The sequence below is a fragment of the Terrapene carolina genome, unplaced genomic scaffold, assembly GCF_002925995.2.
Source record: "Terrapene carolina triunguis isolate 2854851 unplaced genomic scaffold, T_m_triunguis-2.0 Scaffold111, whole genome shotgun sequence".
NCBI classification, from domain to species: domain Eukaryota; kingdom Metazoa; phylum Chordata; order Testudines; family Emydidae; genus Terrapene; species Terrapene triunguis.
In genome coordinates, this window is record NW_020664462.1 from 5607399 (window position 1) to 5634860 (window position 27462).

Here is a 27462-nt window from a genome sequence, read left to right on the forward strand (position 1 = left end):
GATTTTACCCAATCTCTCTCCCAGTCAGCTAGCAACTGTGTTTCTCTTGTAGAGGCTATTTTGTACATATAGATGCTGGGGAACCGTCCTGCAGAAATAAGCAACGTTTTGGTGTATGGTCATTAGGGTCTTTTCTTTTCAAAACATGTAAAGAACTCCCATGAACATTAATAGGCAAAACACGTTTGCACTGAGAGGAGATTATGCCCTTTTGCGGCAGGGGAAATTAAAATTCCTATTTGGGTGCCTGGAACCCCTAATGAAGGAGAAAAGCTGAAAGGAATGAAGAATCGAATCATTGTGTGTGTGCGCGTCTGTGCGCATATGTGTGATGACTGGGACATGGGCGGCCTGACCTAGTGGTTGGAGCATGAGTTGAGGGTCAGGAGGCAGGCTGGGTTATACATTGGGAGATCAGGGTTAGACAGCTGGAGCGGGTAGCACAACTGAAGCAGTCAAAGCAGGGGAAACCCAGTTGCACAGACAACTTCCTCTTCCTCTGCTTGGTTTAAATAGAAGCAGGGAATGAGTCGGGACCCCTAGAGTTCCACCAGTCAAATCTCAGCACTGGACTCCTCTGTCAGTGCTGAGTTCGTAGTTCTGGCAACCATTAATAGGTCACTGGGTGGCAGGTTGGCGATTACTGACGCCTAAGCGCCCTGTGACCCTGCGTTTGGGACCTGACGCTGTGTCTGTGTGTGTGTGTGTGTGTGTGTGTGTATGTATTCATATATATATGAATGATGAGGGCCTGATTCTAGTCTCATTGGAAATTTGTTCAAGATGTCTTCTTATTGGTCCACAATGGGAGATAGAGCCAACACCAAATAAGGATTTCAAGATTTGGCCAATTGCAGTTAAACAACTGGACTCTTCCTTGAATTAAAATATGCTGTGTCCCCTGGAGAGTGAAATCTGACCAGGATTATAGGAAGGGGTTTCCTACAAAATAGCAGAGGACAGGATTTGATGACCCAGGAGGTCCCTTTTAGTCCTATGTACCTGTGTTTCTAAATCTTAACAAACGCCACTGAAAATATCATTGAGATTTTGTGACCAACATTTTTTTTTCTCATTCTTCTTTTTTGCAGCGTAATCTCCCGCTAGAAGAAGCTCATTTTATTAATACAAAACAACTGAAGTTCACTGTGGCTCGAAGCAAGTGGCAGGTCAGCAGACCTCAGTCTATTTTGCTCTTTCTGTCTAGTTATTATTTTTTAAAAGTCTCTTCTTTTCAAGACTGCAGCACAAGTGCAGGGTGTGCAGCCAAGGTCTCCTTGGTGTGCCTCTGAGAAGGGAATATTGTCAAAGGGAAAAGGTTCAGTGGATGTGGCAAAAATAAGGTATACAGGCTGAAAAAATACAGGTCTTCCAGTTGTCACCACTATTCTGCTTTCTGTGGCATGATCCAGCCTAGGGCACTGAAAGAGGGAAGCCCCTTCTGGACATTGAGTAAAGACACTGAGCCTGAGGTCACCAATGACTTCTGAATGTTAGATGACTTGTCTCGTAATCTACAAAAAGACTTTCTGTGCTTCGATGCACAAAATGCTGAGAATACTAAAGACCAAGAGTGAAATCCCCATACAAACATCAATGGGAGTTTTGCCACTGATTTCGTCGGAGCCAGGATTTTACCTCATCAATTTGGATACCTGTATTTTAATATGTTCTTAAGATTGATCTGAGGATGGGGTTGGGACTCAGGAACTTCTGATTGCTGATCTCCTCTCTGAGGGCTGGTCCACACTGGGGCGGAGGATCGATATAGGAAACGCAACTTCAGCTACGAGAATAGCGTAGCTGAAGTCGACGTTTCCTATATCGAACTAAAAGTACTTACTTCGGGTCCACGCAGCGCAGGCAAGCTCCCCCGTCGACAGCGCTTCCTCCTCTCGGCGAGCAGGAGTTCCGCAGTCGACGGGGGAGCGCTTCTGGGATCGATCTATCGCGTCCAGATGAGACGCGATAAATCGATCCCAGAAGATCGATCTCTACCCGCCGAATTAGGCGGGTAGTGTGGACCAGCCCTGAGTCTGATTCATTCTGCCAGTAGGAACAAGTTCTTTACCTCCCAGCCTCACGTATGCCATTTGCATAAATTGAATAACACTGCCTATCTCAAGGGTATGTTGTGATAAGCTCATTAGCTGATAGGTGTAAAGCACCTTGTAGATGAAAAGTACTATGTGGGTGCTTATTATTATTAGCGGAAACCTCTGATAATCAGTCTTTGAACTTCGGGCCATTCCCCGATACCCCTTTGTATTATATAACACGTGTGGAATATGGGTATTTACATGTATTTAAATATTTTATTCATTTTAAGGCCTACAATCAATAGCAATACAGAAACAAAAGGGTTCCCAAAGAAACAATGAAGTACATAATAACATAATGGAGCACACCGGGGTCTGGCTTCTCTGCTGATATATGTCAGCGGAGCTCTACTGATTACAGTGGAGGTACACCATTTTACTTCACCTAAGGCTCTGGCCTAGTATGTTTAATTAAGAAACTCAGTGAAACAATGGAAATAAGGGACCTGTGGCTAAATCCCCTGCACTGCTTTGAAAAATGTCAACCAGCAGCCTGGTTCTCCACTCTCACAGGTGTAAGTTAGCAATACCTCCACTGAAGTCAGTGAGTGAGAGGAGAGTTCGGCCCAGAATGAATCTGTCAAAATATATTGTACAAAAAGAAATAATGCCAACATGCTATGCAGCTATTATTTGTGTTATGTTTCTGAGGATATATAGTGTAATTCTTGCTGTGCATGTTTACACCACTCGCATCACGAAGTTGCTTTTTGGTTATGTTGTATTTTTGTTTTCCTTTTTCAGCGTTCCCTCATGTGCTATAAATCTATACTGGTAATGAGATCCATTCCAGAAATCCTACAGAGAACTCACAAAAACACATCGCTAGGCATCTCCCGACACCTGGTTGAAGAAAGTAGTTCTTCCACTACTACTGGCTCCTCTTCAGACAATGAGAATGCATCCTTCCCCAGGAGAAGGCACTTTGGCTCTACACCAGAACTGCACTTGTCTGTGTTTGATGCACCGAGTTATCAAGAACCTCTAAGTTATGCGGCAGAAGAGAAACATTCCAAGGTCTTGGTGCCTCCAGTAAAACCCATGAGACGGAAATATGCTTTAGTGAAAAGTGAGCTGGATGATAAGCCACCTACAGAAAGCAAAGTACTAGTGGCAGGTGCCTTTGCTCAGAAACCAGAAGCGGTCAGCTCAGAACTCAAAGATGAAAGAGCAGATCAGTCCCAAGAGGGTGATGCAGAGCAGCCTTCATTGGCGAAGGCAGCCACCTTAGATACATCGGACTTGGCACCGCCAAAAGAAAAAACAGGCACGTTATTACCTGACAAAGAAAGACTTGTAAAGGCTGGAGATGCAATGGAGAAACCACCTTTGTGTGTCCCCAGACAGAGTGTCATTAAAAGCACATTCTACAGCCAAGCGTCTGAGGCTCCTACACGTCTCCCTGTCTCACCGGGCAGAGACTACAGAAGGCACCTTGACAGAACAAGAAGGGCCTTCAGGAAATCAGGGTATTTAAAGGTACCCTTGAGTGGTCTGCGGGAACCCCTTCTAGAACACTTTGAATTGAGAGAAGAGGAGGAGGAGGAAGAAGAAGAAGAAGGAATGTCTGGTGATGAAGAATATGGAAAAAGCAAAGAAGGTGTGACAGGCCCTCTGACCAAATCAGCTTCCTTTGATACTGCTAGGAAACCATCACGTCACACCTTCCAGGTGTCCAGCAGAAGCCGTTCACTGGATGATTACAGACTAAGAGCCATAAGTTTAGCCAAGGAGCAAGACATTCTGGAAGAAGACTGTGATCTAACTTCACAGGGGAGTTATCCAGGACTAGCTAGCCAGCATGGCATATCTACTGACTCTGGCAAGGTTTGGCCTGAGGAGCATTCGATGGAGGAGGACTCAAGGAAAGCTAGGAAGGATTGTTCAGAAGAACAGCCAGTCCCTTCTGCACAGTGTGGTGACGAAGGATGCCCGGGTCTAGCTGCTCAACCACAGAAGGTCCCAGTATCAGCCCACCAGGGTGAAAGTGAGGGGCATTTACATCAAAAGACAAAACTTTCCATTGACATTGATGTGGAGCCGTCTGCTCTGGAAGGTGAAAGCCTGATTCTAACTGCTCAGCAACCGGACACAGCCCCAGTGTCAGCTCACACGGGTGAAAGTGAGGAGCATTTAAAGCTGACGCCGAAGCCTAGTGGTGCAGAGTTTTCACTTCTGCAGGGTGAAAGCTCTGTTTGGATTGCTCCCGAATCAGAGAGAGTCCCAATATCAGCCCAGGAGAGTGAAAGAAGAGAACATGCACATCAGCACCCAAAGCCTTCTGTTCACAGTGCTACAGAGTCTGCTGATCTACAGGGTGAAAGCCCAATTATCCTAGAGACTGCCCAAATTCCAGCTTGTAAGGGTGAAAGCCCAAATATTTTAACAGCTCCACAACCAGAAACTGCTCCACTTTCAGTCTGCCAGGGTGAAACCCAGGGATGCTTACATCAGAAGCCTTCTGATTACTTGGGCACAGCCTCCACTGTTCTGGAGGGCAAACATCCAATGATTCTACCACCACCACCAGAAAGTGCCCCAGTTTCAGACTGTGACCGTGACAGGCAGGAACATTCCTGTCAGGCGCCTTCTGTTTACTTTAAGGTGCAGTCTGCTGTTCTCCAGGGTGAAAGCCTATTTATTCTCACAATTCCACAACGAGAAACTGCCCCGCTTCCCGTCTATGAGAGTGACCGCCAGGAACGGTCACCTCAGGAGCCTTCAGTTTGCAGCGAGGTGAAATCTGCGGACTCAGAGAGTGAAAGCCTAGGTATTCTAGAGACTTCCCCTGTTTCACTTGGCGAGGGTGAAAGCCAGAAACCTTCACATCAGAAGCCTTCTGTTTACAGCAAGGCAGAGTGCGCTGTCCTGGAGGACTTGGTTGAAGCGATGGTTTGTCTGTCTGAAGATATGAATGTTTTGGCAAAGTCCGTTTCTACTCAAGAGGGATGTGAAAAGCACATCTCCCCTCCAAAGGAGATGTTCTACCAAGGTCCAGCTGGCCACGCAGCCGCCGGACGTCCCGCTCATTTTGTGCCACGGGGTAAAAGAGAAGAGGGCATTTACCGGGCTGATCTTGCAGAATCAGCTGCACCAATTCCTGCAGCGGAAGATAAGTTGAGTATGCCAGCCCTGTTGAGTGTAGTCACTGAGGACGAAAAGATGGCTTCTCATGAATGTGAACATCTAGGGGATTTAGCAATCAAAAGCACTAGTTCCAGCAAAGCAAGCGTATCCCCGTGTGATAATTCAGGTTCTGGAAAAAGATCTAGTCCTAGCTCTGATAGCAAGGAACCTGACAAACACTCTGAAGTTTCCTTAGTGAAGATTAAAGACCTCTCAGAAGAGATGCCGAGCATTGGCAGTGGGACTTCAAAATTTGATATATCTGAGGTAGAGCCTGCGTATTTGAACCTATCAGATCTCTACGACATTGTATATTTTCCATTTGAATTTATGAACGTCAAGAAGCCCTCACCCAAACCAAGCGGTAAAAGATTTATGCCCTTCGGTGAAAAGGTAAAATTACCTCTTGCAACTAAAGAACATTTGCCTCAGTATAAAAGACTGTGCATTAGAGAGGACATTAAGTCCCCTTCAGATAACTCACAAGATGCCACAACAGGGGAAACCAGGGAAAACCTATTGGACATTTCCGAAGATGTAGGGCAACCCCTTCGAAGGCTGGCGAAAGGTTCCGAGCCACCAATGGGGAAAGGAGCTGAGGGCCATGTGACAACTGAATCCCAGCCAATGTATGGCTTCCAAAAGGACTCAGGTGGTAAGCAGAGAAGCTCCACACACAGCAAATCAGGACTCTTTAAACCCTATGGCAGATCGCACTCAACGGAGCAGTCAGTAGAGCAGACTCTGAAGAAGAAAGTAAAAGCTTCTGTTGCCCATATTTCAAGAATCCTAAAAGGAAAGCCAGCCCCTGAACCGGAGCAAAGGGAAGGTAAAAATCTCATAGAGGGTGTAAATGGGCCTAACAATATAAATGGGCTCTGTTACCTCTTCTCTCTCCTCTTTCCCCTCCACACTTCTTATATTCATCAGTTCATACATTTGACTTGTGTGCAATAATCAAGTGCAGATGCAATTTAAAAGCTTTAAGGTAGGTTTAAGCATGAAATAGCATCAGCCACTCCACTTACCTAGAGGAGTAATCCTCCATATCCTGATCCCAGTGGCAAAACACCCAGGGACATCAATAGGAATAGGATCCGGCTGTACTGTCTAGTGGAGTTCCCTCCATCCTCTGCGGCGAAGTGTTTTATTCCAGGACAATATTCGGTATCCTCTCCTAGCCCGGAATGTAAAACGTGGGGCACAATTCTGAACTTAGTGACGTTGATGTAAATGTGAAGTGACTACACTGAAGTCAGTGGAATTACTCCAGATTTGTGCCTATATCAGTGAGACCAGAATCTGTCTATACTCTTGATTTTCCAGCACCTAGGTTGTGCCATATAATGTGTCTTTCTGCCACAGATACCTATCTTATAGAACTGGAAGGGACCCTGAAAGGTCATCAAGTCCAGCCCCCTGCCTTTACTAGCAGGTCCAAGTACTGATTTGCCCCAGATCCCTAAGTGGCCCCCTCAAGGATTGAACTCACAACTCTGGGTTTAGTAGGCCAATGCTCAAACCACTGAGCTATCCGTCCAAGACACCTAGCCCTCATCCGCCCTACTACAGTTTAATATCATCCTAGTCCCAGGGCCTTTTATTAACCTTGCCATGACTTTTGGTATTAACTGACAATTCATTAATAAGAACCCCATGGCATTTTTACTGCTAAACTAATCACATGAACCACAGATAATAGACTGTAATTATATGCTGCAATTAAAATGTCATTGATTTAGTAGACTGGCTTCTACTATTAACTTCTTTGAAACAGGCATTGAGAAGCAGGGAAGTGACATACCAGAAAGAGAGTCTCTAAATGGGGCTGCAGGAATTTAAAACAGAAAATCAGGACTTCATTGATCCATCCATCCATTCCCTTCATTCTGAGAACATGAGCTCCCAGTTCGACGCTGTGGCCAAAAGACCTAATGCCATCCTGGGCTGCATAGACAGGGAAATCTTGAGTAGAAGTAGAGAGGGTATTTTATCTCTGTTTGGCACTGGTGCGATTGCTGCTGGAATACTGTGTCCAGTTCTGGTACCCGCAATTCAAGCAGCACGTTGATAAATTGGAGAGGGTTCAGAGAAGAGCCACAAGGTTGGTTAAAGGATTAGCAAACATTCTTTATAGTGATAGACTCAAGGAACTCAGTCTATTTAGCTTAACAAAGAGAAGGTTAAGGGGTGACTTGATCATAGTCTATACGTACCTACATGGGGAACAAATATTTAATAAATGGGCTCTTCGGTCTAGCAGAGAGAGAGAAAGAGAGATAACATGATTCAATGGCTGGAAGTTGAAGCTAGACAAATTCAGAGTGGAAATAAGGCATACGTTTTTAAAATTGGGAGTAATTAACCATTGGAACAATACACAAAGGGTCATGGTGGATTCTCAATCACTAAACTTTTTAAATCAAGATTGGATGTTTTCTAAAAGATCTGCTCTAGTAGTTATTTTGGGGAAGTTCTTATGGCCTGTGTTATACAGGAGGTCAGATCAGATGATCACAATGGTCTGTTCTGGCCTTAGAATCTATGAAATTATCAAGCCTCAAAACAAAGGAGAAAGGTATCTTTATGGCATGAGTTAGCAGTTAGTTTTATTGTGAAATATCACAGAGGAATATAATTGCACCAGGCTAGTATCTGAGAAGCCGAGAGAGATGTAGCTTGCAAGATTCCTAAGAATTGTGTAGAGGAAAACCTTGGTAATTTACACACACTAGCAGGAATTCCAGGAGTTCTCTTTGTTCCATCTTTGCCGCAACTCCATCACCTTGTGGGGCTTTCAGATGCTTAAAGTGTAGGTCTTGACCTGAAATGCAAAATCACTGTTTTTGGTGGAAAAAATAACTGCCATGGTTTCCAGAGCTTTTTTAGATGAACACATTTCAGAGCAAAATGGCATCTAATGTTAAATGTCCTTTTGCAGAATATATGTCTACAAATCTAGGCCCAAATCCAGCTTTCCTTACTCAGGCAAGACTGCCATTGAAGCCGATAGAAGGTTTGTTTGGTTGTGGACTACAGAACAAGGATACCATAAATGCCACAAAAGTTATGTTTCTAAAGAAGGTCTTCAGAGGGGCCTGATGTGCCTTTTCATCTGTGAATTGTTTAGGAGCTTTTAAATCGCACAGTATTTTGGAAGTGGCAAGGTGGTGGTCAGGTGCCACTCAGAAGGTTCCTCCAAGCTGGGTAGGGGTAAATCCAGGACTTAAATAAGCACAGTCATAGGAGTTTCTAGTTCCTTCACTGGACTTCATGAACATTCAGACCTTCAGTAGCCCTTCTTGGCTCTTTTAGCTTGTCCTCTAGTTTAGCTAGAAGGCTAACATTAATTGTCTCCTGAGACATTTGACGTTTGGCAAGGCTATAGGGAGGAAACTTTTGCTATTGCTGCCTATGGTATAGCTGCTGATGGATAAAGAGAGGACTTCCGTATCTGTCCGTCTGTCTGTCTGTCTATCATCAGCTAGTTTCTAGAGCACCCATCACTGTCCTATCAAAGCGATAATGTACTTCCAAAGAGCTGTTGAACTGATTACGAGTGCTACACTTACTAAAGAAAAAGTATGCTGCATATCACTAATATATCTGTGTTACCTTCTGAAGTTATTGGGTCTTCTCTAGGCAGCTTGCTTGTAATGGAACATCCCTTCCCAGGGTCTGGGCCGGCACACAGTGAAAAGAGACTGAATGGTGTGCAGGACCTCTTCTTTGAACTGCCGCATTACTGTGTGGTCACTGGGGCCTAAAAAGAGGAGGACGGCATACTGAGCACAAGAGCTTGAAATGTGTTTGTTTTTTCCCCATTGGTGCTCCTTGATAGCCAGTCTGATTAAAGATGCTGTCTGGTATGTTGCTTGTTGTGATTTACATATGTAATTGTCTTAATCTGTCTGAAATGCTGCTTTCCTTCTTTCTTTCAGCACCTTCTTTTGTAGAAGAGCTCACGGATCAGGATGTTGCCCTGGGGCAGTCTGTGACTCTGTCCTGCCAAACGTCTGCCCATTTCCCTCTGCACGTTGACTGGTTCAGAGGTGACGTAAACTCTCATTTGACGACTTGGGACAATTTAATAATTGGGTCTGGAGTAATAGCACAATAAAGATGATTGAGAAGCTAAGTTCCAGGAGAAGGTTAAGGGGAGTGGATTTAGGGGAGTCTTTCCCTGGAAAATAAGGGACTTTTAGCCATCTCAGTAGAATTTAAGGACTTATTCCTTTTGCCTTACAGATGGGGTGCCCCTTCGCAGCAGCAGTAGGATACTGATCTCAGCCACACTCAAAAACTTTCAGCTTTTAACCATATTGGTGGTTACGGCTGAGGATTTTGGTATTTACACATGTGCGGCCAGCAACTCCCTGGATACAGCATCCACTTCTTGTGTAATAAGGAAAGCAGGTAAGAGCAGGAATTAATTCAAGGAAGTAGATGTCTGGTTTGTATAGCTTCCACTCGAGGATTATATCCAGAATTAGCAGACATGTTGGATTATAGATTTTCTTCCACTAAGGGATACGTCATTTTCTGGGAACTCACAGAGATAGTTCCAGACGGGAAGGCAGCAAAGGGGATGTATCCCTCTCAGTTTGTTCTTTAGCCTCAACATCCCAATAGTACTAGGGTGACCAGACAGCAAATGTGAAAAATCGGGACGGGGGTGGGGGGTAATAGGAGCCTATATAAGAAAAAGACCCAAAAATTGGGACAGTCCCTATAAAATCGGGACATCTGGTCACCCTAAATAGTACAGATGCTTCAAGGTGCCTTGGTGAAAGCTGATGCATTGACCGTAGTGTAGAAACCTTAATTTAGATGGTTGAAACTGGAAGACCTTGGAACATAGAGGCTGGAAATACAAATACCATTTATTTTTTTAGCAAGTAAGATCATTATAAAAACGAAAGCAAGTGACATTCAGAAGTAAGGATAGGCAGATCTTATAGAATTTGATGGCTAGTAAACTGATGTTCACAAAACTAGTTCAAATTTGCATAAGTTTTTAAACTCCTGGTTTTTTTCAAGGATGATTCCTTTTTAGAAAACAACCAAAACATGTTTTTACCTACAGAAGAATTCACCTATCTCCCAGAACTAGGCTGGTGCAAATGCATAGCTTGTATTCATTGTATATACTGAGTCAGATTCTTCCATGATGTAAGTCTGTTGAAGTTGATGGAGTTTACACCAAGCATGCATCTGACTGATTGTGTTTATATTTTCCATGGAATTTTTCTCTCTTCCCTATCTCTGCTCCTTATACAGAGTCTCTCTGTGTTTGTTTCTGCCGTGCTTGCTGTAATTTGCCTTGAGTTCGTTCTTTCTGCTCCTTTTTTCAGAGTCTCTCCTAAGTTTGAGTCTCTCCTCTAGTTTGAGTCAAACTTCCAAGTTTTTGATAGGTTTGAAATCAGGCAAACGGAGTTTACCATTCCAAAAAGGATCAGTTGTTTGGAATGGAAGAATATCTGCAACTGTAAAATTACTCATCGGTTAGAGGGAGAGGGGTCTAAGCCTTCATGTCTGTCTATTGTCTAATTTTGCATGCCTCCGTCACAGAAGTTCTTGCTAGCCCCCCAGCCCCTGATATTGTGGAGGTGTACGAGGATGGAGTGCAAGTGGTCTGGAAACCTGTGGAATCTAACACCGTGGTTACGTATACTGTACAGTGCAAGAGCGAAGGTAAAGCAGAACTTGATAGTCTCCACTTCTCGTTATTGTTATCATGATTATCTAGTAGTAGTAGTATCGTAGTGTCTAGGAGCCACAGTCCTGCATCAAGGCCTCATTGTACTAGGTGCTGTACAAACAAAATAAAAAGACAGTCCATGCGCCAAAGAACTTACAGTTTCCCATTAGAATCCTATTGAAGAGACATCTGACTTTACAAGATCTGTGCAATGATAATCTCCTTGATTCAGAGATAGTTATACCTTGAGGGTATGTCTTCACTACTGGCCGGATCGGCGGGCAGCAATCGATCCAGTGGGGATCGATTTATCGTGTCTAGTCTAGACGCAATAAATCAACCCTTGAGCGCTCTCCCGTCGACTCCTGTACTCCAGTGCCGCGAATGGTGCAGGCAGAGTCGACTGGGGAGCGGCAGCAGTCTACTCACCACGGTGAAGACACCGCGGTAAATCGATCTAATTACGTCGACTTCAGCTACGTTATTCACATAGCTGAAGTTGCGTAACTTAGATCGATCCCCCCACCCCAGTGTAGACCAGGCCTAATCATATATTATTTGGATTGCCTGACTCATTCAGAGCCTGATGCAAAGCCCACTGAAGTCACTGGGAATCTTTCCATTTACTTCAGCTGGCCTTGGATCTGAGCCTTTAGAGCCTGACCTCTCTGAGTTCCTATTGTTAACAATAATATTAAATATTTATCTTGCAGTAGGACCTACAGGTCACAACCACATTGGGCCTAGAGCTGTGCAACTAACGGATTTTTGATTACCTGGCAATTCTAAAAAATCAAGGGGAAAAGATCATTTTGGGTCAAGCCAAAGCAAAGATTTTTGAAATTTTGGGAGAACTGTAGAGTAAAATAAATTTAATTTAATTTCAGGTCAAACATTGTTTTGGCATTAATTAAATAAAATGATTTTATTTTGACCATTTTAAAACATTTTTTATTATTTTTTTTATTCAAAATGCTTAAAAATGGTCAAAATAAAATTTTGAAAGGCAAAACTGTTTTAAACAAAACTCAGCAGGTTTGATTTTGAAATGTTGAAATAAAATGTTTTGACCTTTTCTGATTTTTTTTAGCTTCTTTTCCGTTGAAACAGTTCAGTAAAATCAACATAAATTCATGAAACATTTAGACGTCACCATTCAGCATTTTTGGGTCAGAAAAAAGTTTTGTCCGAAAAATTTCACCCAGCTTAGTTGGGCCCAGTTTTCCTACGTGCCTCCCTCTAGATCTGTGTATGATATTAGAGGTTTTCAAACTGGGGGGTGGGTCCCCCTGGGGGCGTGGAATGTATTCTGGGGGGAAGGGGGCATGAGACGCTTTTTGGGGGGGGGAACATACTGTGCACATTTTGCCCACAGCAATGAATAACTAGCAAAGCTGATTTGTCCAGAATCATATCAGGTCCTTGGATGGCACTCTGTACTGGACTCTAGATGGTGCTGTGATTCTGACGGATTTCTGATAAGCTGGCACAACATTACACAAAGTCATTGCCATCTGTACATTAATCTGTTTGCTACGGCGCGGTGTGCCCATTTAATGGAAGGTAAAAGGGGATCTCTGGAGGGCTGTTTCAAGCATCCAACCCAGGATGGGAATTGCTGTGTTCCAAAAAATAGGCAAACCCATTGCACTGGTAACAACAGTGTGATAACAGTAAGCAGTATCTCACTTAAAATTTACATTGCCATATACTTAAATGGCTCTGTTTGAATCAATGTCTTTCTGTTTTTAATGTTGAGTGAGAGTTGCATGTTGATTTTTTTTTTATCAGTATATGTACTTGTGTGGCGGGGTGTGTGTGTAAACTACTACACAAAGAAGCAGAGTGCAATTATATAGGTTTGAGAACCACGGATGTATCTGCATATGTAGTTCATTCTGGATAGCCATGAGCTAGGTAGGGAGTTGTTCCTCTATGAGGGTTTATACCTGAATAAATCTGTTCCTGTTGTTCCCTAACCCTGGGTCTGTGGTGTATCCATTTCCCTGGTGACACAACAATACGATATAACACGATGTGTAACTTCAGTATGCAAACTGGAATGTATAAAAAGTAGAGTTGTGTGAAATGTTCTCAACAAAACTCAGAATCACACGAGACTCACCCGCATTGGGATTCCATTACAAATCTAGTATCAGAGGGGTAGCCATGTTAGTCTGGATCTGTAAAAATCAACAGAGAGTTCTGTGGCACCTTTAAGACTAACAGATGTATTGGAGCATAAACTTTCGTGGGGGAAGTGGGTATTCACCCACAAATCAAATTGAAGTGGGTATTCACCCACGAAAGCTTATGCTCCAATACTCTGTTAGTCTTAAAGGTGCCACAGGGCTCTCTATTACAAATCTAAAACTCCTACTGGAGTCCTTGAAAGGTCATTTGAGTTTCACAAACCTTGAGTGAGCTTGGGCCCAGGTTTAAATTATTCTGGGGATTTATTTATAGTTCTTAATTATAGTTGTGTGATGTTTTCAGTTTTGCTTGCTTTCATCATGAAGCGGAGTAAAATACAGCGGTTTTTTGAGCAGGGTTTTGTTTTGAGTTTGGGATTCATGTTTGAACCTCAAATCTCAAAGTGGAACTCAGGGAGGATAGATATGAAATTACATGAACTGAAACTACAAACGCATTCACAGCCAACCCCCTGCAATGAACGTTGCATGGCTCTAATATAAAATACCTGGCTTCAGAAGTGAAAATATGAAGTCACTACAAACATGACAAGGCAATGTGAGGTTATACTTTCAGCCCCATTTCTATGTGGCTGCTTCATTTAAATATGCCACCCATTTTCTGTACTCCCAGAACAGTCGTAATTGGCGGCAAAAAAGACACCCGATAATCCCTAGAACAAGTGCTAACCTGTATTTCTCTTTGCTTGGACAAGACGGTGAATGGAAGACCCTTGTTACTGACTTGGCTGATTGCTGCTACTATGCCAGTAATCTCTCCAGGGACTTGGTTTACTCCTTCCGGACGGCCTGCATCAGTAAAGCAGGAATGGGACCTTACAGCAGCCCGTCTGCCAAAGTAAAGATTGGTGAAAAAGTCCAAACAGGTAAGCTATTGGGTGGTGGTAGAACATCTCACTATTGCACCTTCTTCGTGTGTACTTCAGGGGAAGTGGAGCATCAGTCTGGAGGAACTCCATTGCCTCCAGTGTGTTTTAGGGTTTTGAATCCTAGGTGCTGTTGTTCACAGATAGTCCCTTAGCTGACAGCGGGATGAGTTGTAAGAACTCCTAGTCTTGGCATCCCGGGGTTGAAACTGTAGATCACTTGTACAGGAGAGACCACTTAATGGGCTCTCCGACATGCTCATTTAATTCGGGTGCTCGCCAGGGAACAGAATCAGAGTAATGTGTTTCAGTTGTGTGACGCGTGGGCTTAATAGTACACCTATGGAAGTGGTGAAAAGTCCATTGAAATGCTGTGGCCCTGGTGCTGTCTACAAGCCACAACTCAGTAGTTAATTGATGTGAATTGGTGTTTGCTTCTGTAAAATTCCCTGTGTTCATTTTGGGCTATTTCACTAAGTCAAACTTATCCCAACATAGTTTTTCTCTATAGTTTAATGCTTTGTTTGTATTGTTGCTTATTTTTAAAGAAATCCATTAAATGACAAGGACTCTCCCAGCAGCTGAAAGCATTCCTCTGAGAATTGAGATAATGGCCTATCTGGGATATCATTTCTCTTTCCGCCAATTGAAAGGATTCCACTACACCAGAGAAATAGCCCTGCCCATCTCAATGTAATTTACCAATCCTCACCCTGTATGCTTGCCTTAGGCCAGGGATTCTCAACCATTTTCATACTGTGGTCTCACAATCTCTCCGGAGCCACGCTCCACATTGCTTTATGCCAATACACACAATGCTTCCAAGAAGGTGACATAATGGTTCATACGATGCTCCCTATTCCAGAGGAATATTCAGGAAGAGCCAATTTCAAGTGACGTAAGACAGTCTGCTTCAGCTGATGTAATGAAACATGGAGTAGAAGCCGGTTGCCAGTCACCAGGCAATGTCTTGCCATTTCATTGAGGGTTGTGACCAGGTGGCAGGTTGAGAACCAGCGGCTAGGCTAATATAGACTAATTGCTCGCCATTTGCAGTGAGATAGAGTAACGAATTCTTCCATTAGATCCACTGGTCCTCTAATCTGACTGTCTATGTAATAGGCTAGACCAGAGGAAACTCTTAATGGGACATGTCTACACTGGGGCTGGAGGTGGAATTTCCAGCTCCGGTAGACATACCCATGCTAGCTCTGATTGAGCTCGCGCGCTAAACATAGAAGTGTAGCTGCCGGAGCTTGAGCGGCATGACGAGCTAGCTGCCCTGAGTACAATCCTGTCAGAGACCTAGGTACATACTTGGGGTGGTTTGTGCCGTGGCAGCTACACTGCTGATTTTAGTGTGCTGGCTTGTTCAGAGCTAACCTGTGAATGTCCACCCGAGCTGGACATTATGCCTCCAGCTCCAGTGTCAGTAGCCCTGTGTTCAATCCTGAAGGTGTTTCTTTGCACTAGAACAGGAGTTCTCAAACTTCATTGCACCGCGACCCCCTTCTGACAATAAAAATGACTACACGACCCCAGGAGTGGGGACCGAAGCCTGAGCCCACCCCAGCCCCACTGATCCGGGCGGTGGAGGGGGGGACAAAACTGAAGCCCAAGAGCTTCAGCCCCAAGCGGGGGGCCTATAACCCGAGTCCCAACACGCAGGGCTGAAACCCTCAGGCTTCAGCCTCGGGTGGTGGGGCTCAGGCTTCAGTTTCAGCCCTGGGCCCCAGCGAGTCCAAGCCAGCCCTGGCGACCCCATTAAAATGGGGTCCCGACCCAGAGTTTGAGAACCGCTGCACTAGAACGTGATTTGGTGCCTCTAGTGTGAGACATCTCACAAATGTGCCTGCTGGAGTCTGAAATACGGTAGCTGCCTGTCTGCCTCCCTATTGACAAGAAGATACCCAGGGATGACAAAGCAAGGATCTGAACTGAACCCAGTGTTGTTTTCTCTTCTACATCCATGTCTCTCTTTCCCTCTAGCGTTTCAATCTGCAAAGCAGACGTTCCCAGCTGCTACAGAGGGTGAGCGTGAAGTAATGGCACCAGCAGAGCCTTTTCCAACCCAGCAAACCTACGCCTTCCAAACAGAGATCAAAAGGTATAAAGGCCAGAAACCCCCAGTTACACACTCAGATGTTCAGGAGAAAATGCTGCATGCGGCTTCAGTTTGGACCCTAAAACTCGGAAATGTCACTTTTATAAACCTACCGACCACCCACCTGTTGCCTGCCCACTTACCACTTTGTTTTAATGAAAACATCTCCAGTAGCTCAGGATATTGGGCATTGCTTGGCTGCCCTCCTCTTGTCTGACTTGATATTGCCAACATTAAATGAATCCTGAGCCAGACCCTGCTCAAATGTGTACGTTGCTCACTAACTCCATACACGTACTCACCAACCAGGGCAGAGCCCACTCCTTCCAGGTAGATAAAGCTCACCGTTGAGCACGTGGGGTTCATAGCAATTCAAATCCAATAGCTGGACACCAATTGTAACAGACCCATAGGTCACCAGAATTTCATTGTCCTTATTGTACCCCACACTGTGGCAGAGGAGAGGGGCTTTCCAAGAGGCAGGATGGTGAAGAAGATGGGGCCAGTCAGGGCTCACTCCAGGCAAGAGTCCCCATCATCTTGTAGAGGCTGCCCCCAACATTAGCCCATCCCCAAGGAATTTCACATCTGGGAATTAGCCAGTGTCCTAAAAGGTAAAAGACACTGAATCCAAATTTGGGATCTAAACACTGGATTCTTGTTAAGAAGCCCAATCATGTACAGCCCAGCTGTCCTCTGGGCTGGTAAAGGATTCTCTCTTAGGCTCCCTTTACGCTTGTGAGCTCGGGGGCGAGTCCCAGTTCACTGAGACGTATTCGTGCTAGCTGTCATCGAGCTCGCACGCTAGAATAGTAGTGTAGCCGGGGTAGCATGGGCAGCCGTGAGCTGAGTACGTACCCATGGAGTTCAGGCAGGTTTGTAGTCAGCACGATTCGCCCATGCTGACACCGTTTGTGCTACTCCGGCGACACTGTTTTTAGCGTGCTGGCTCGGTCACACCCCCAGCTCCAAGTGTAAACACACCCATCATTGCACCTGTGCATTGCGGATATTATTCACAGGCATTAGAGGTCAGGCTTTTGCTGCTGCCATTAAAAGTAGCCGTACACTTTCACTTTAAGGAGGTGCAGACTTACGTTCTCTCCTACCAGCCCAGCATGATCATGGTTTTCACCACAGGGTCTGGATGCAAAATAAGCAGTAGGATGCTGTTGATTCTAAGGTAGGGCAGAACCTGGCTCAGGCTACCTTGTTCCAAGAGCAGCCGGAGAAGTTTAACTTGCCCTTGTACTTTTGTTGCTCCAGGGGGCGTTTCAGCATCGTCAGACAGTGCAGGGAAAAATTAAGCGGAAATGCGCAGGCTGCCAAAATTATCCCCTACCGGCAAGAAGACAAGCAGGCTGTGCTCCAGGAATATCAAGTCCTAAGGAAGCTTCATCACACACATATCGTTCAGCTGCAAGGAGCCTACGTGAGCCCCCAGCACCTAGTGCTGATCCTGGAATTGTGCGTGGGGCCAGAGCTACTCCATTGTTTGGCTGAAAGGTACGCATCCCGCCGTACCTGCTTTGTTTGAGGCTGGGTTAGCTAGTGAGGCATCTGTACTGTGGATTTTTGCCCACTTCTTCATTCTGGAGCATCTTCTTCCGCCCACGTTTTCCCCCAGTCTAATCTCGTACTATACTTGTGATACACCTCCTGTACTCCCCTGAAACTCGTTCGGCTCTTCGGCTTCCATGGATCAGCCACAAATCAGTACCTGTGGAGCATCACAGTTTCTTTCTCTCCTCCACCAGAGATGGAGGGCGTCAATTATTTTAATGAGTCTGTTCGCTGCCTTGATTCCCAGAGTCTCTTGTTAAATCCCAGCTCTCGAGTGGCCATAAAGAGGATTGGTTGGGGACTGGCCCTGCTTTGAGCAGGGGGTTGGACTAGATGACCTCCTGAGGTCCCTTCCAACCCTGATCTTCTATGATTCTGTGCTCATTCTGGCTGAGCGTAAATCCTACCTTTAAGGTGTAAATGTACAATAGATGGCATGGGGATTGTGTGTGGTTCAGGCAGCCTTTCCACCTATTCCCATTTCTCCTTCCGCCTCCCCCTGCTGGCTGAAAACTGATCAGATGACATCTTATGAGTAAGAGGGCTAAGCCCCTGATCTAAGCACAGGAGCTGCATTCTGATCCCACTCTGCCACTGACTCCCTCTGTAGCCCAGTCACTTAATTTCTTGCCTCAGGTTTCCATCTGTATCACAGGCATAACAATACTTACTTACCTACCCCCAGTGGAGCTTCGTGAGGACAGGGCCGCCCAGAGGGGGGGGCAAGTGGGGCAATTTGCCCCAGGCCCCCACGAGAATATAGTATTCTATAGTATTGCAACTTTTTTTTATGGAAGGGGCCCCCGAAATTGCTTTGCCCCAGGCCCCCTGAGTCCTCTGAGCGGCCCTGCGTGAGGATTAATGAATAATATTTGTGAAGTATCTGAAGCTGATGAAAAGTGCAGAGTATTGTTGTTGTTCCTGATCATATTAGGACTTAATGGGAATTTTCCTATTGACTTCAGTGGAAGCAGGATCAGGCCGTTAAAATACGCAGGAAGGAAAATTATGATTTTTACTGTTTCCTTTACCAGGACATCCTACTCAGAGGTGGAGGTCAGAGACTACCTATGGCAGATCCTCAGTGCAGTTGAGTTCCTCCACGCACACCACATCCTGCACTTGGATCTGAGGTCTGAAAACATGATCATTACTGAACCCAACCTGCTTAAACTCCTGGACTTTGGCAACGCGCAGTTCTACTCGCCAGACAGAGTCATTACCATGGACAGGTGCATTGACTACGTAGAAACCATGGGTGAGTACGGTATGTCAGCGCTACGTCAGCATGGCCTCAGGCCCCCGCTAGATGGAAGGTCAGACTGGGACAATGGTGGGAGCGACACTTTACAGACGTGTTTGAAGATGCTCCCATTCATTGCCTGGCAGATGCTCCTGTTGGTTGCTAGCTAACAGGAAATGGGGGTCAGTCTGCATTCTCTTACATTATTCCCACTTGTGCTATAATGGCGGTTATAGAACTGGATGTTTTTGCAGTGTCCAGAATTCACCCTGAATTTCCTGGTCTGGATGATGCTGGAGTGAATTCAGGCTGCCTGTGTGCTAGCCCTGGCCTGCGATTGGCTGGTGCAGTGGGTAGAACTGCGTGGACACAGCAGCCTTCCCAGCGTGCTCATTCCGTTGAATTCAATGAATTGAATGGGTAACTCATAAATCTCACGTTGAGTTGATTTAAAATGTGAGACAACCCTTGTGAAGCACAATGTCTCATCCTGAGCATGGAGGGGCAGAGCTAGCGAGTGTACAGTGTACGTGCTGCAGACAGTGGGCACAGTCCCTTCTGATTTACACCAGTGTAACTATTAACTTTAACAGGGTTACTTCTGATTTACCCCAGTGTAAGTGAGAGGAGAGTCATGCCCATAAAATGCACACAGTGCAGTCACTGCATGGGCAAAAGCAATGAACACAGCACTAGATGTGCAATATATACCTAGTAACGACAACGCTTTTTAGAGATGCGTTCATAGGTCTCCATTTGTTTGGGTTCTTAAATGACTCAGGATGTTCATGGGGTGTCATGCATCAACTCCACTCACACCGCTGTGCCTTTGTAGCTCCAGAACTGCTGTCAGAGCAAGGAGCCCTCCCGCAGACTGACATCTGGGCTGTCGGCATCACCGCTTTCATCATGTAAGTAGTTCCCTTGCAAAGAACTAGAAATACTAGTGAATAATCACAATGGCGACACAATTGGCATCACAGAAACCTGTTGGGGTTCATTCACGACTGGAATATCGGTATAGAAGGGTATAGCTTGTTCAGGAAGGACAGGCAGGAAAAAAGGGAGGGGGAGTTGCCTTGTATATCAAAGATGTGTATATTTGCACTGAGGTTGAGATAGAAGAGGGAGGCAGACCTGTTGAAAGTCTCTGGATAAGGATAAAAGGGCTAAAAACCAAGGGTGATGTCATGGTAGGTGTCTACTATAGACCAACTAACCAGGGAAGAAGAGGTGGATGAGGCTTTTTTTGAACAACTAACAAAATCATCCAAAGCGAAAGGACTCGGTGGTGATGGGGGACTTCAACTACTCAGACATCTGTTGGGAAAAGAACACAGCAGGGCACAGATTATCCAACAAGTTCTTGGACTGCATTGGAGACAACTGTTTATTGCAGAAGGTGGAGAAAGCTACTAGGAGAGAGGCTGTTCTGGATTTGATTCTGACAAACAGGGAGGAACTGGTTGAGAATTTGAAACCGGAAGGCAGCTTGGGTGAAAGTGATCATGAAATGGTAGAGTTCACGATTCTAGGGAATGGTAGGAGGGAAAACAGCAGACTAAAGATAATGGATTTCAAAAAGGTAAACTTTACCAAACTCAGAGAATTGATAGTTAAGATCCTGTGGGGAGCAAATATAAGGGAAAAGAGTTCAGGAGAGTTGGCAGTTTTTTAAAGAGACATTATTAAGGGCACAAGAGCAAACTATCCCAATGTGTAGGAGAGATAGGAAGTATGATAAGATTATGGTAAGACACCACAATGGCTTAACCAGGAGATCTTGGAAGTTTTTTAAAAACAAGTTGGACAAACATCTGTCAGGGATGGTCTAGGTTTTCTTGGCCCTGCCTCAGTGCAGGGGGCTGGACTTGATGACTTCTCAAGGACCCTTCCAGCCCTAAATTTCTATGATTCTATGTATTAACAGTAGTGTTGTAAGCAAGACGTGAGAAGTAATTCTTCTGCTTTACTCAGCACTGATAAGGCCTCAACTGGAGTATTGTGTCCTGTTCTGGGCACCACACTTCAGGAAGGATGTGGACAAATTGGAGAAAGTCCAGAGGAGAGCAACAATGGGCTGCCTTTATAGGCCCTTTGCACAGCAGGATTGGTGTCAAGGGGCCATGTTGCAACACAGAATCAACCCACACCCACCTTTTGTATATGGCTCAGCTCTCCAATAAAACTCAACCAACGCAAGCACATTAAAACTACACTAAGGGCAGGTCTACACTACCCACCGGATTGACAGGTAACGATTGATCTATCAGGGGTCGATTTATCGCGTCTAGACTAAACGCGATAAATCGATCCCCAAGCGCTCTCCTGTCGACTCCGGTACTCCTCCGCCGCGAGAGACGCAGGCGGAGTCGAAGGGGGAGCGGCAGCAGTCGACTCAGCACCGTGAAGACGCCGCGGTAAGTCAACCTAAATACGTCGACTTCAGCTACGCTATTCTCGTAGCTGAAGTTGTGTATGTTAGGTCGATTCTCCCCCCACCCCCAGTGTTGACCTGGGCTAAGTAAAAAGACAAACAAAGCATTCTAATTAAACCCTTCCTCCAATAAATCATCTCTTCTTCCATTTCCTCTTCCCATACAATGCTTCTCAGCACAGGTGTGGTCTGCTTCCTCGCGCTAGCACAGCACTTCCCAGGAGTGCCTAGAAAGGAACTGGGAACAGAAAATTGCATTTACAAAGAGGCCTTTCCCCTCGCGTGTCGATTTACCCTCCTTTTTTGTGTTAGGCTGAGTGCCGACTACCCCCTCAGTTCTGAGGTGGCCTGTGACTTTCCGAGAATCGCCAAAAAAGGGAAGGTGAAACTTACCAGATGCTACGCGGGTCTGTCTGGGGGGGCCGTGACATTTCTTCAAAGCACGCTGTGCGCAAATCCCTGGTAAGAGGATGTTTGCTTTGCAGCATGCAAACTATGCAGAGCCCAGTTTCTGCTCTCTTCTCTCTCTCTCTAGCCAGCTACCTAGCTTCCTCTCACTGCATGTCTCCATCTGAGCCAGACGCTTGTTGATGCTTTAGCTCTCTTCCTATCCTAGGGGGAGGCCGTCGGGATCGGAATGCCTTCAGTTTCCATGGCTCCAGGAGACGGGTTTGGATGACAGACAGCAAGCGGTGGTCACTTTCTCCACCGCCAAGCTGAGGCGTTTCCTAGCAGAACGGGAGAAGAAAAGGAGCCTGCTTTGTTCAAAGTATGGGCTGATGATTGCACAGTGAAACGGATGGGAACACAGTGAAGAATAGATTCCCCCATCCCACCCCGCTTGCCCCGACAAATGTGTGCACTGGGGGTTTGGTACCTAAGTGTCATTTCTGGTTACAGACCTGCTGCAGTAAACCAGTGACCCTGATGCCTTAGAGAGAGATTTGGATGAGCAGGTCCCATTAGACATGAGTGAATGGGAACTGGATCTCTGGGTGGCTTTGAAAATCCTTCCCTTAGTGTTCCAAGACTGCTCATAATACCGCTCAGTGACCTCCCCACAAGCTCCAGCAACAGCACAGAGATACCAGACCCCCCAGCCACTTCATGAGTCTTTCAGACGTTACTCCCTGCAATAACAGCAGCCTCCACTTCTGATCCCCGGTGCTCACGTGATAGCCAGGTCTTCTAGCCGGTCTCTCAAAACCATACGGAGCCAGTAAAAGATTTCCCTTGGAATATAGCACTGAGCTGGGGCTGGGGTAGAGGAGGCTGTTGAATGATAGTGCCCCAGGATGGAATCAGAGTATATACATCTTTGCTGTTTAAAAAAAAATCCATTGTGTGGCTATCAGATGAAATGTAGTGTGTGTGTGTGTCTTCTAGGCAGAGTTGTAGGTAACTGGAGCTATAAATAACATTTGTTCAATAGGGCACCTGATGTGTCTGTCACACAGTAGCCGGGGCTAGAATTGACAGACACAATCAGCATGCACCAGTGACTGGACCCAGTGTGTAACGTACCTTGGCCATGTTCACCTATGGCTACCACAGTCATCCGTGGGGACTGAACCCAAGACAAAACGCAGGCCTCTGCCACTCTCACTGAAAGAGAAATCTTTCCTCTGGAAGTAGCAGGCTGCTAAGCCAGTCACTAGAGGGAGGCACAATCACACTCAGTACAGGAGCGTTACGTGCACCATCTGCACATTACTACAGACGGGACTGTAACTGGGACTCTCATGGTGCATAGACAGTAACTGTCCCAGGTAAGCCTCCCTCTCACCAGGCCAGAAGGAGCCATGCTACGTTTGTGTCCAATGGAAGTCAGTCTTGCATGTATCTTGAACGACAGGAGATACAAGAAAAGCCATTTGTGGCCATCTTCCTGCTCATGCAAGAGAAAAGGCACTGATAGAGTCTTGCTTTTTCAGTGGAAGACCAAATTAGCGCTTTGTATGCTACTCCTATGAATGGCTCAGATCATGCCATCTCAGACACAAGCCAATTTTTTCTGCTATGTGCTAATAGTGTGGCAGAATGTATAGCATGTATCATGGAGGGGTCTACGCATGCCCCTGTGCATTGTGATATATGCAGCATTGACTAAAATCCTCAAAGGATTGATACTCACTGTGGTTATAACCACAGTGAATATGAGCTATGGGACATGTATTTAAAGTCTCCAGTCTTTATGATCAGAGGGCAAATATATCAGACACCGAGTAGCTTAAAGCAACCCTAACTTGCTTTATCTGAATCTGCGGTCTTAAAAATGCAAAACACGCTGTTAGGAATTCTATGCTGATTTTGCAGTACGCGGCCTTGATATATTGATATGGGCTTCCGTAGGGTAGGTGGCCCCTGCAGGGAGAGACTTGGCACAGTTAGGATTTTAGAGCGAGGCATTCTCTCACAGGAAGGACTCAAATGAGCACGCTCCAAAAGAAAACTTTTGTCCACACCTAGGAGAGAGCGTTCTGAGCTGCAAAGGGCCATACTTTGGGCCTTGAGCGAGTGGTTCATTGCAATGAACTCGCTACTCTGCCTGGCTTGCTGTCGAAAGTGACCAGTGCATGCTACCTTTGTTGGTTGCACTGTTCTGTGTCTGTGGGTACAGAGGAAACGCCCACTCATTGGGTGACTTTCGTAGGAACAGCTCTGCCGCTGGGCAGACACCAGTTCCACAGATGCTCGGGGGAGATGTAATAAACCCAGGAATCTGCAGTGATGAAGTTAGGGTAATTTTTCCTTAATGCCTACCATAGTCTTTTTAATCAGCCACACACAACACACGCCTTTTCACTGAAGCAATCAAAGTAGCACAATGTTTTCCATTATGATTCTTCTACACAGCAAAGATCACTTATGCTAGACAGTTTGTTAGCAGTGCTTGCCTGCTGCTGGCTATTCCAGGTATGTCCGGGTGTCATGCACCTGCCATGCCGCTGAATGTACCAGACACATCCAGGCAGAATGTGCCTGTTATGCTGCTGAGAATTCTGGGAATATCTAGGTGGAGCACAGCTGTTGAATGTGCTTGGTATATCTAGGTAGAACATACCTGCTGAGCTGCTGAATGTGCCAGGTGTAGCTAGGTAGAACACACCTGCTCTGCTGCTGAATGTATCAGATGTGTCTAGGTAGACCACGCCTAGTATGCTGCTGAATGTATTGGGTGTATCTAGGTGGAACACCTCCCCGTGCTGATGAATGTTCTAGGTGTATCTAGATGGAACACCCTCATGCTGCTGAATGTTCTAGGTGTATCTAGGTGGAACACCCCTGTGCTGCTGGATGTTCTAGGTGTATCTAAGTGGAACACACCACTGTACTGCTGAGTCCATGCTAACTCTTCCATTATGAAAGATGTTAATAGAAAATCATCAGCCCAGCAGGTGCACTGTAATACCAGTATCACATGGGGTTAACCCCTGCTTTAACTTAGGCTCCTGTGGGTACTAGCTGTACAGCAGTCAAAGGCACATGAAGCAACAAAGACCTTGACCTCATTAAGTACAGAATTTGTCTAAAGGCATTCTGCCACTTGGGCGCCTGGGCTGTTGATTTGTAGATCTTCTGATATATTTGGGAGATGTGGGAACAGAGTTATTGGAAAATGTATTTCAGTTTGATTTCTAAATAGAGGCCACAACATCCTGGAGCTTAGTGTCTTTCATGGTGTCTAAAAAGTGTTGTGGATTATTTTCATTTACATTTGATGGTCTTAGCATTGTTTTTCTTTTGTGAATATAATCTCTGCGTTTATGTGAACTGACTCGTGTATCTATTGGTTCTGGTGTGGTCAGTTTCTTGCACCAAATACCATTTTGTGACTTTCATGACGAACGATGTTTTGCTCATAGTTCTGTATCCAGAAGCATTAATGGGGATGGGGGAGGGAAATCAGTTCCTAATGTGCTACCGTTTCATAAGATGGTGAAAGTGTGATAGTGTTTAAAGGGTGACAGCCTTTCCAGTCATGTTTAATGCACATTGGTAAGATCCTAAAATGCATAACGCTAAGGTTCCTTATGATGCCAGTACACCAAGCAGCACAGGAAATGTGACTGAAACTAGAGGACGTTTAACTAGACTGGGGAGAGCAGACACAGATTCAACAGACAATGAAGCTTTGAATTTCAAAGTTACATTGTCGCCATAGTCCAGTGTAGGAGAGAGTGTTTAGGTCTTAGGGCCCAATTCTGAGCTGAGTTCCACTGAAGCTAGAGGAGTTACTTTGGATTGATACTGGTGTTACTTAGATCAGAATCTGGCCCATAGGTTTTCAGGATGCTGTCTTCCCTCCAACTTAATATCACAGCAATCAGATGTACTTTAGATTGGTTTGATTTTTAAGGTGGAGAGGGGTCAATTTGTGAAGGAAAAACCCATTTAAGAGTACAATTTTTAATGCGGGTTAACAAATATCAAGACCTGGGCTCATATCCCCTTTCTCTTTCTTATGCAATTCAAATTAACTGAGTTTGCTTCTCTAATTTGCATGCGTTTTGAACATGCCAGAAGTCTTTTGTGCACTCAAGACTGTTTTGTTAAATAAACTATTTTGACAAAGAAGTTAGACCATATTTTTTGCTGTTATTCTTTTCCTATAATAATAGTACTGTAGCTTCCAGGTGTCTCCATCAGACTCAGGGCCCTTGTGTTCTAGACACAGCACAAACATATCCTAGCTGGATGCATGCTTAGTTCTTTCCTTGGGACGATTCCTGCCTTCAAATCATTTTGGTTGCACCTCTTCATATTCTTTCTATTGGATCAACATCATTCAGGTACCACGGTGCCCAGGGTTGAATGCAGCGTACTAGTCTCTCCATTGCCAGAGAGAGAAGTACTACCAAGTCCCCATTGCGTGATGCAATGCCTTTGGACGCCAGCCCCAAACCCCATTGTTTTGTTTCATTTTCAAGTCACAGCATTTGCTTGAAATAAGGACTCATGCTCCTTTCTGGCTCCTTTTCCTGAGCCTGCAGTGAAGCCATAGACCTGAGGACAATCTAGTAGCTAAAACTATTGTGACAGACCCAGACCAGTGGGGTACAGGAGTCTGGAAGAGGGCAAATATACTGGTCACTGGATGAGTAGTTTTCTGTTCCCTGAGTGACCAGAGCAGGGGCTGCACTAGAGTAATCAGGAACCTGCTAGAACCAATTAAGACAGGCAGGATAATTAAGACACCTGGAGCCAATTAAGAAACTGCTAGAATCAATTAGGACAGGCTAGCTAATCAGGGCACCTGAGTTTAAAAAGGACCTCACTTCAGTTTGTGGTGTGCATGCGAGGAGCTGGGAGCAAGAGGTGCAAGGAGCTGAGAGTGAGAGGGTGTGCTGCTGGAGGACCGAGGAGCACAAGCATTATCAGACACCAGGAGGAAGGTCCTGTGGTGAGGATAAAGAAGGTGTTGGGAGGAGGCCATGGGGAAGTAGCCCAGGGAGTTGTAGCTGTCGCGCAGCTGTACCAGGAGGCACTCTAGACAGCTGCAGTCCACAGGGCCCTGGGCTGGAACCTGGAGTAGAAGGCGGGCCCGGGTTCCCCCCAAACCTCCCAACTCCTGATCAGACACAGGAGGAATTGACCTGGACTATGGCTTCTACCAGAGGGGAAGGTCTCTGGGCTGTTTCCCGACCCACATGGTGAATCTGTGAGGCGAGAAAATCCGCCAATAAGCGCAGGACCCACCAAGGTAGAGGAGGAACTTTGTCACACTATGTACCCTGGGAAACAATCCTCCAGTGGTAGGGAGGTAGGATGGGTGACATGATCTCCATATCCTGATTCCATAACCAAGTGTTTCACAACAGCCTCCCTACCAAAACGAGTAGTGGCTTTGCTAATGAGCAATCTGAAATGTGTTTGAACTACCCACCGAACCCATAGCTTGGCCTGGATATTACTGAGGGCAAGAGCTGTCTTCTTGACCCTCTCATATTAGATGTAACAGAGTACCACATAACTTCTTTGCCAGAAGCTGGGAATGAGTGACAGGGGATGGATCACTTGATGATTACCTGTTCTGTTCATTCCCTCTGGGGCACCTGGCATGGGCCACTGTCGGAAGACAGGGTACTGGGCTAGACAGACCTCTGGTC

The 27462-nt window shown here is 45.5% G+C and overlaps 1 protein-coding gene across 1 annotated transcript in view; it reads left to right on the forward strand.

Moving 5' to 3' along the window:
* OBSCN (obscurin, cytoskeletal calmodulin and titin-interacting RhoGEF) overlaps positions 1-25930 on the forward strand; it is a 304900-nt gene extending 278970 nt beyond the window's left edge. Inside the window, 12 exon segments of the mRNA XM_029911618.1 lie at positions 1092-1169; positions 2844-6054; positions 9167-9277; positions 9474-9641; positions 10797-10919; positions 13835-14005; positions 15995-16112; positions 17376-17615; positions 18707-18930; positions 19751-19826; positions 21665-21814; positions 21969-25930. Of these exon segments, the coding sequence (XP_029767478.1) occupies positions 1092-1169; positions 2844-6054; positions 9167-9277; positions 9474-9641; positions 10797-10919; positions 13835-14005; positions 15995-16112; positions 17376-17615; positions 18707-18930; positions 19751-19826; positions 21665-21814; positions 21969-22146 (4848 nt within the window). The 3' untranslated portion in view covers positions 22147-25930.
* The last annotated feature ends 1532 nt before the right edge of the window (positions 25931-27462 follow it).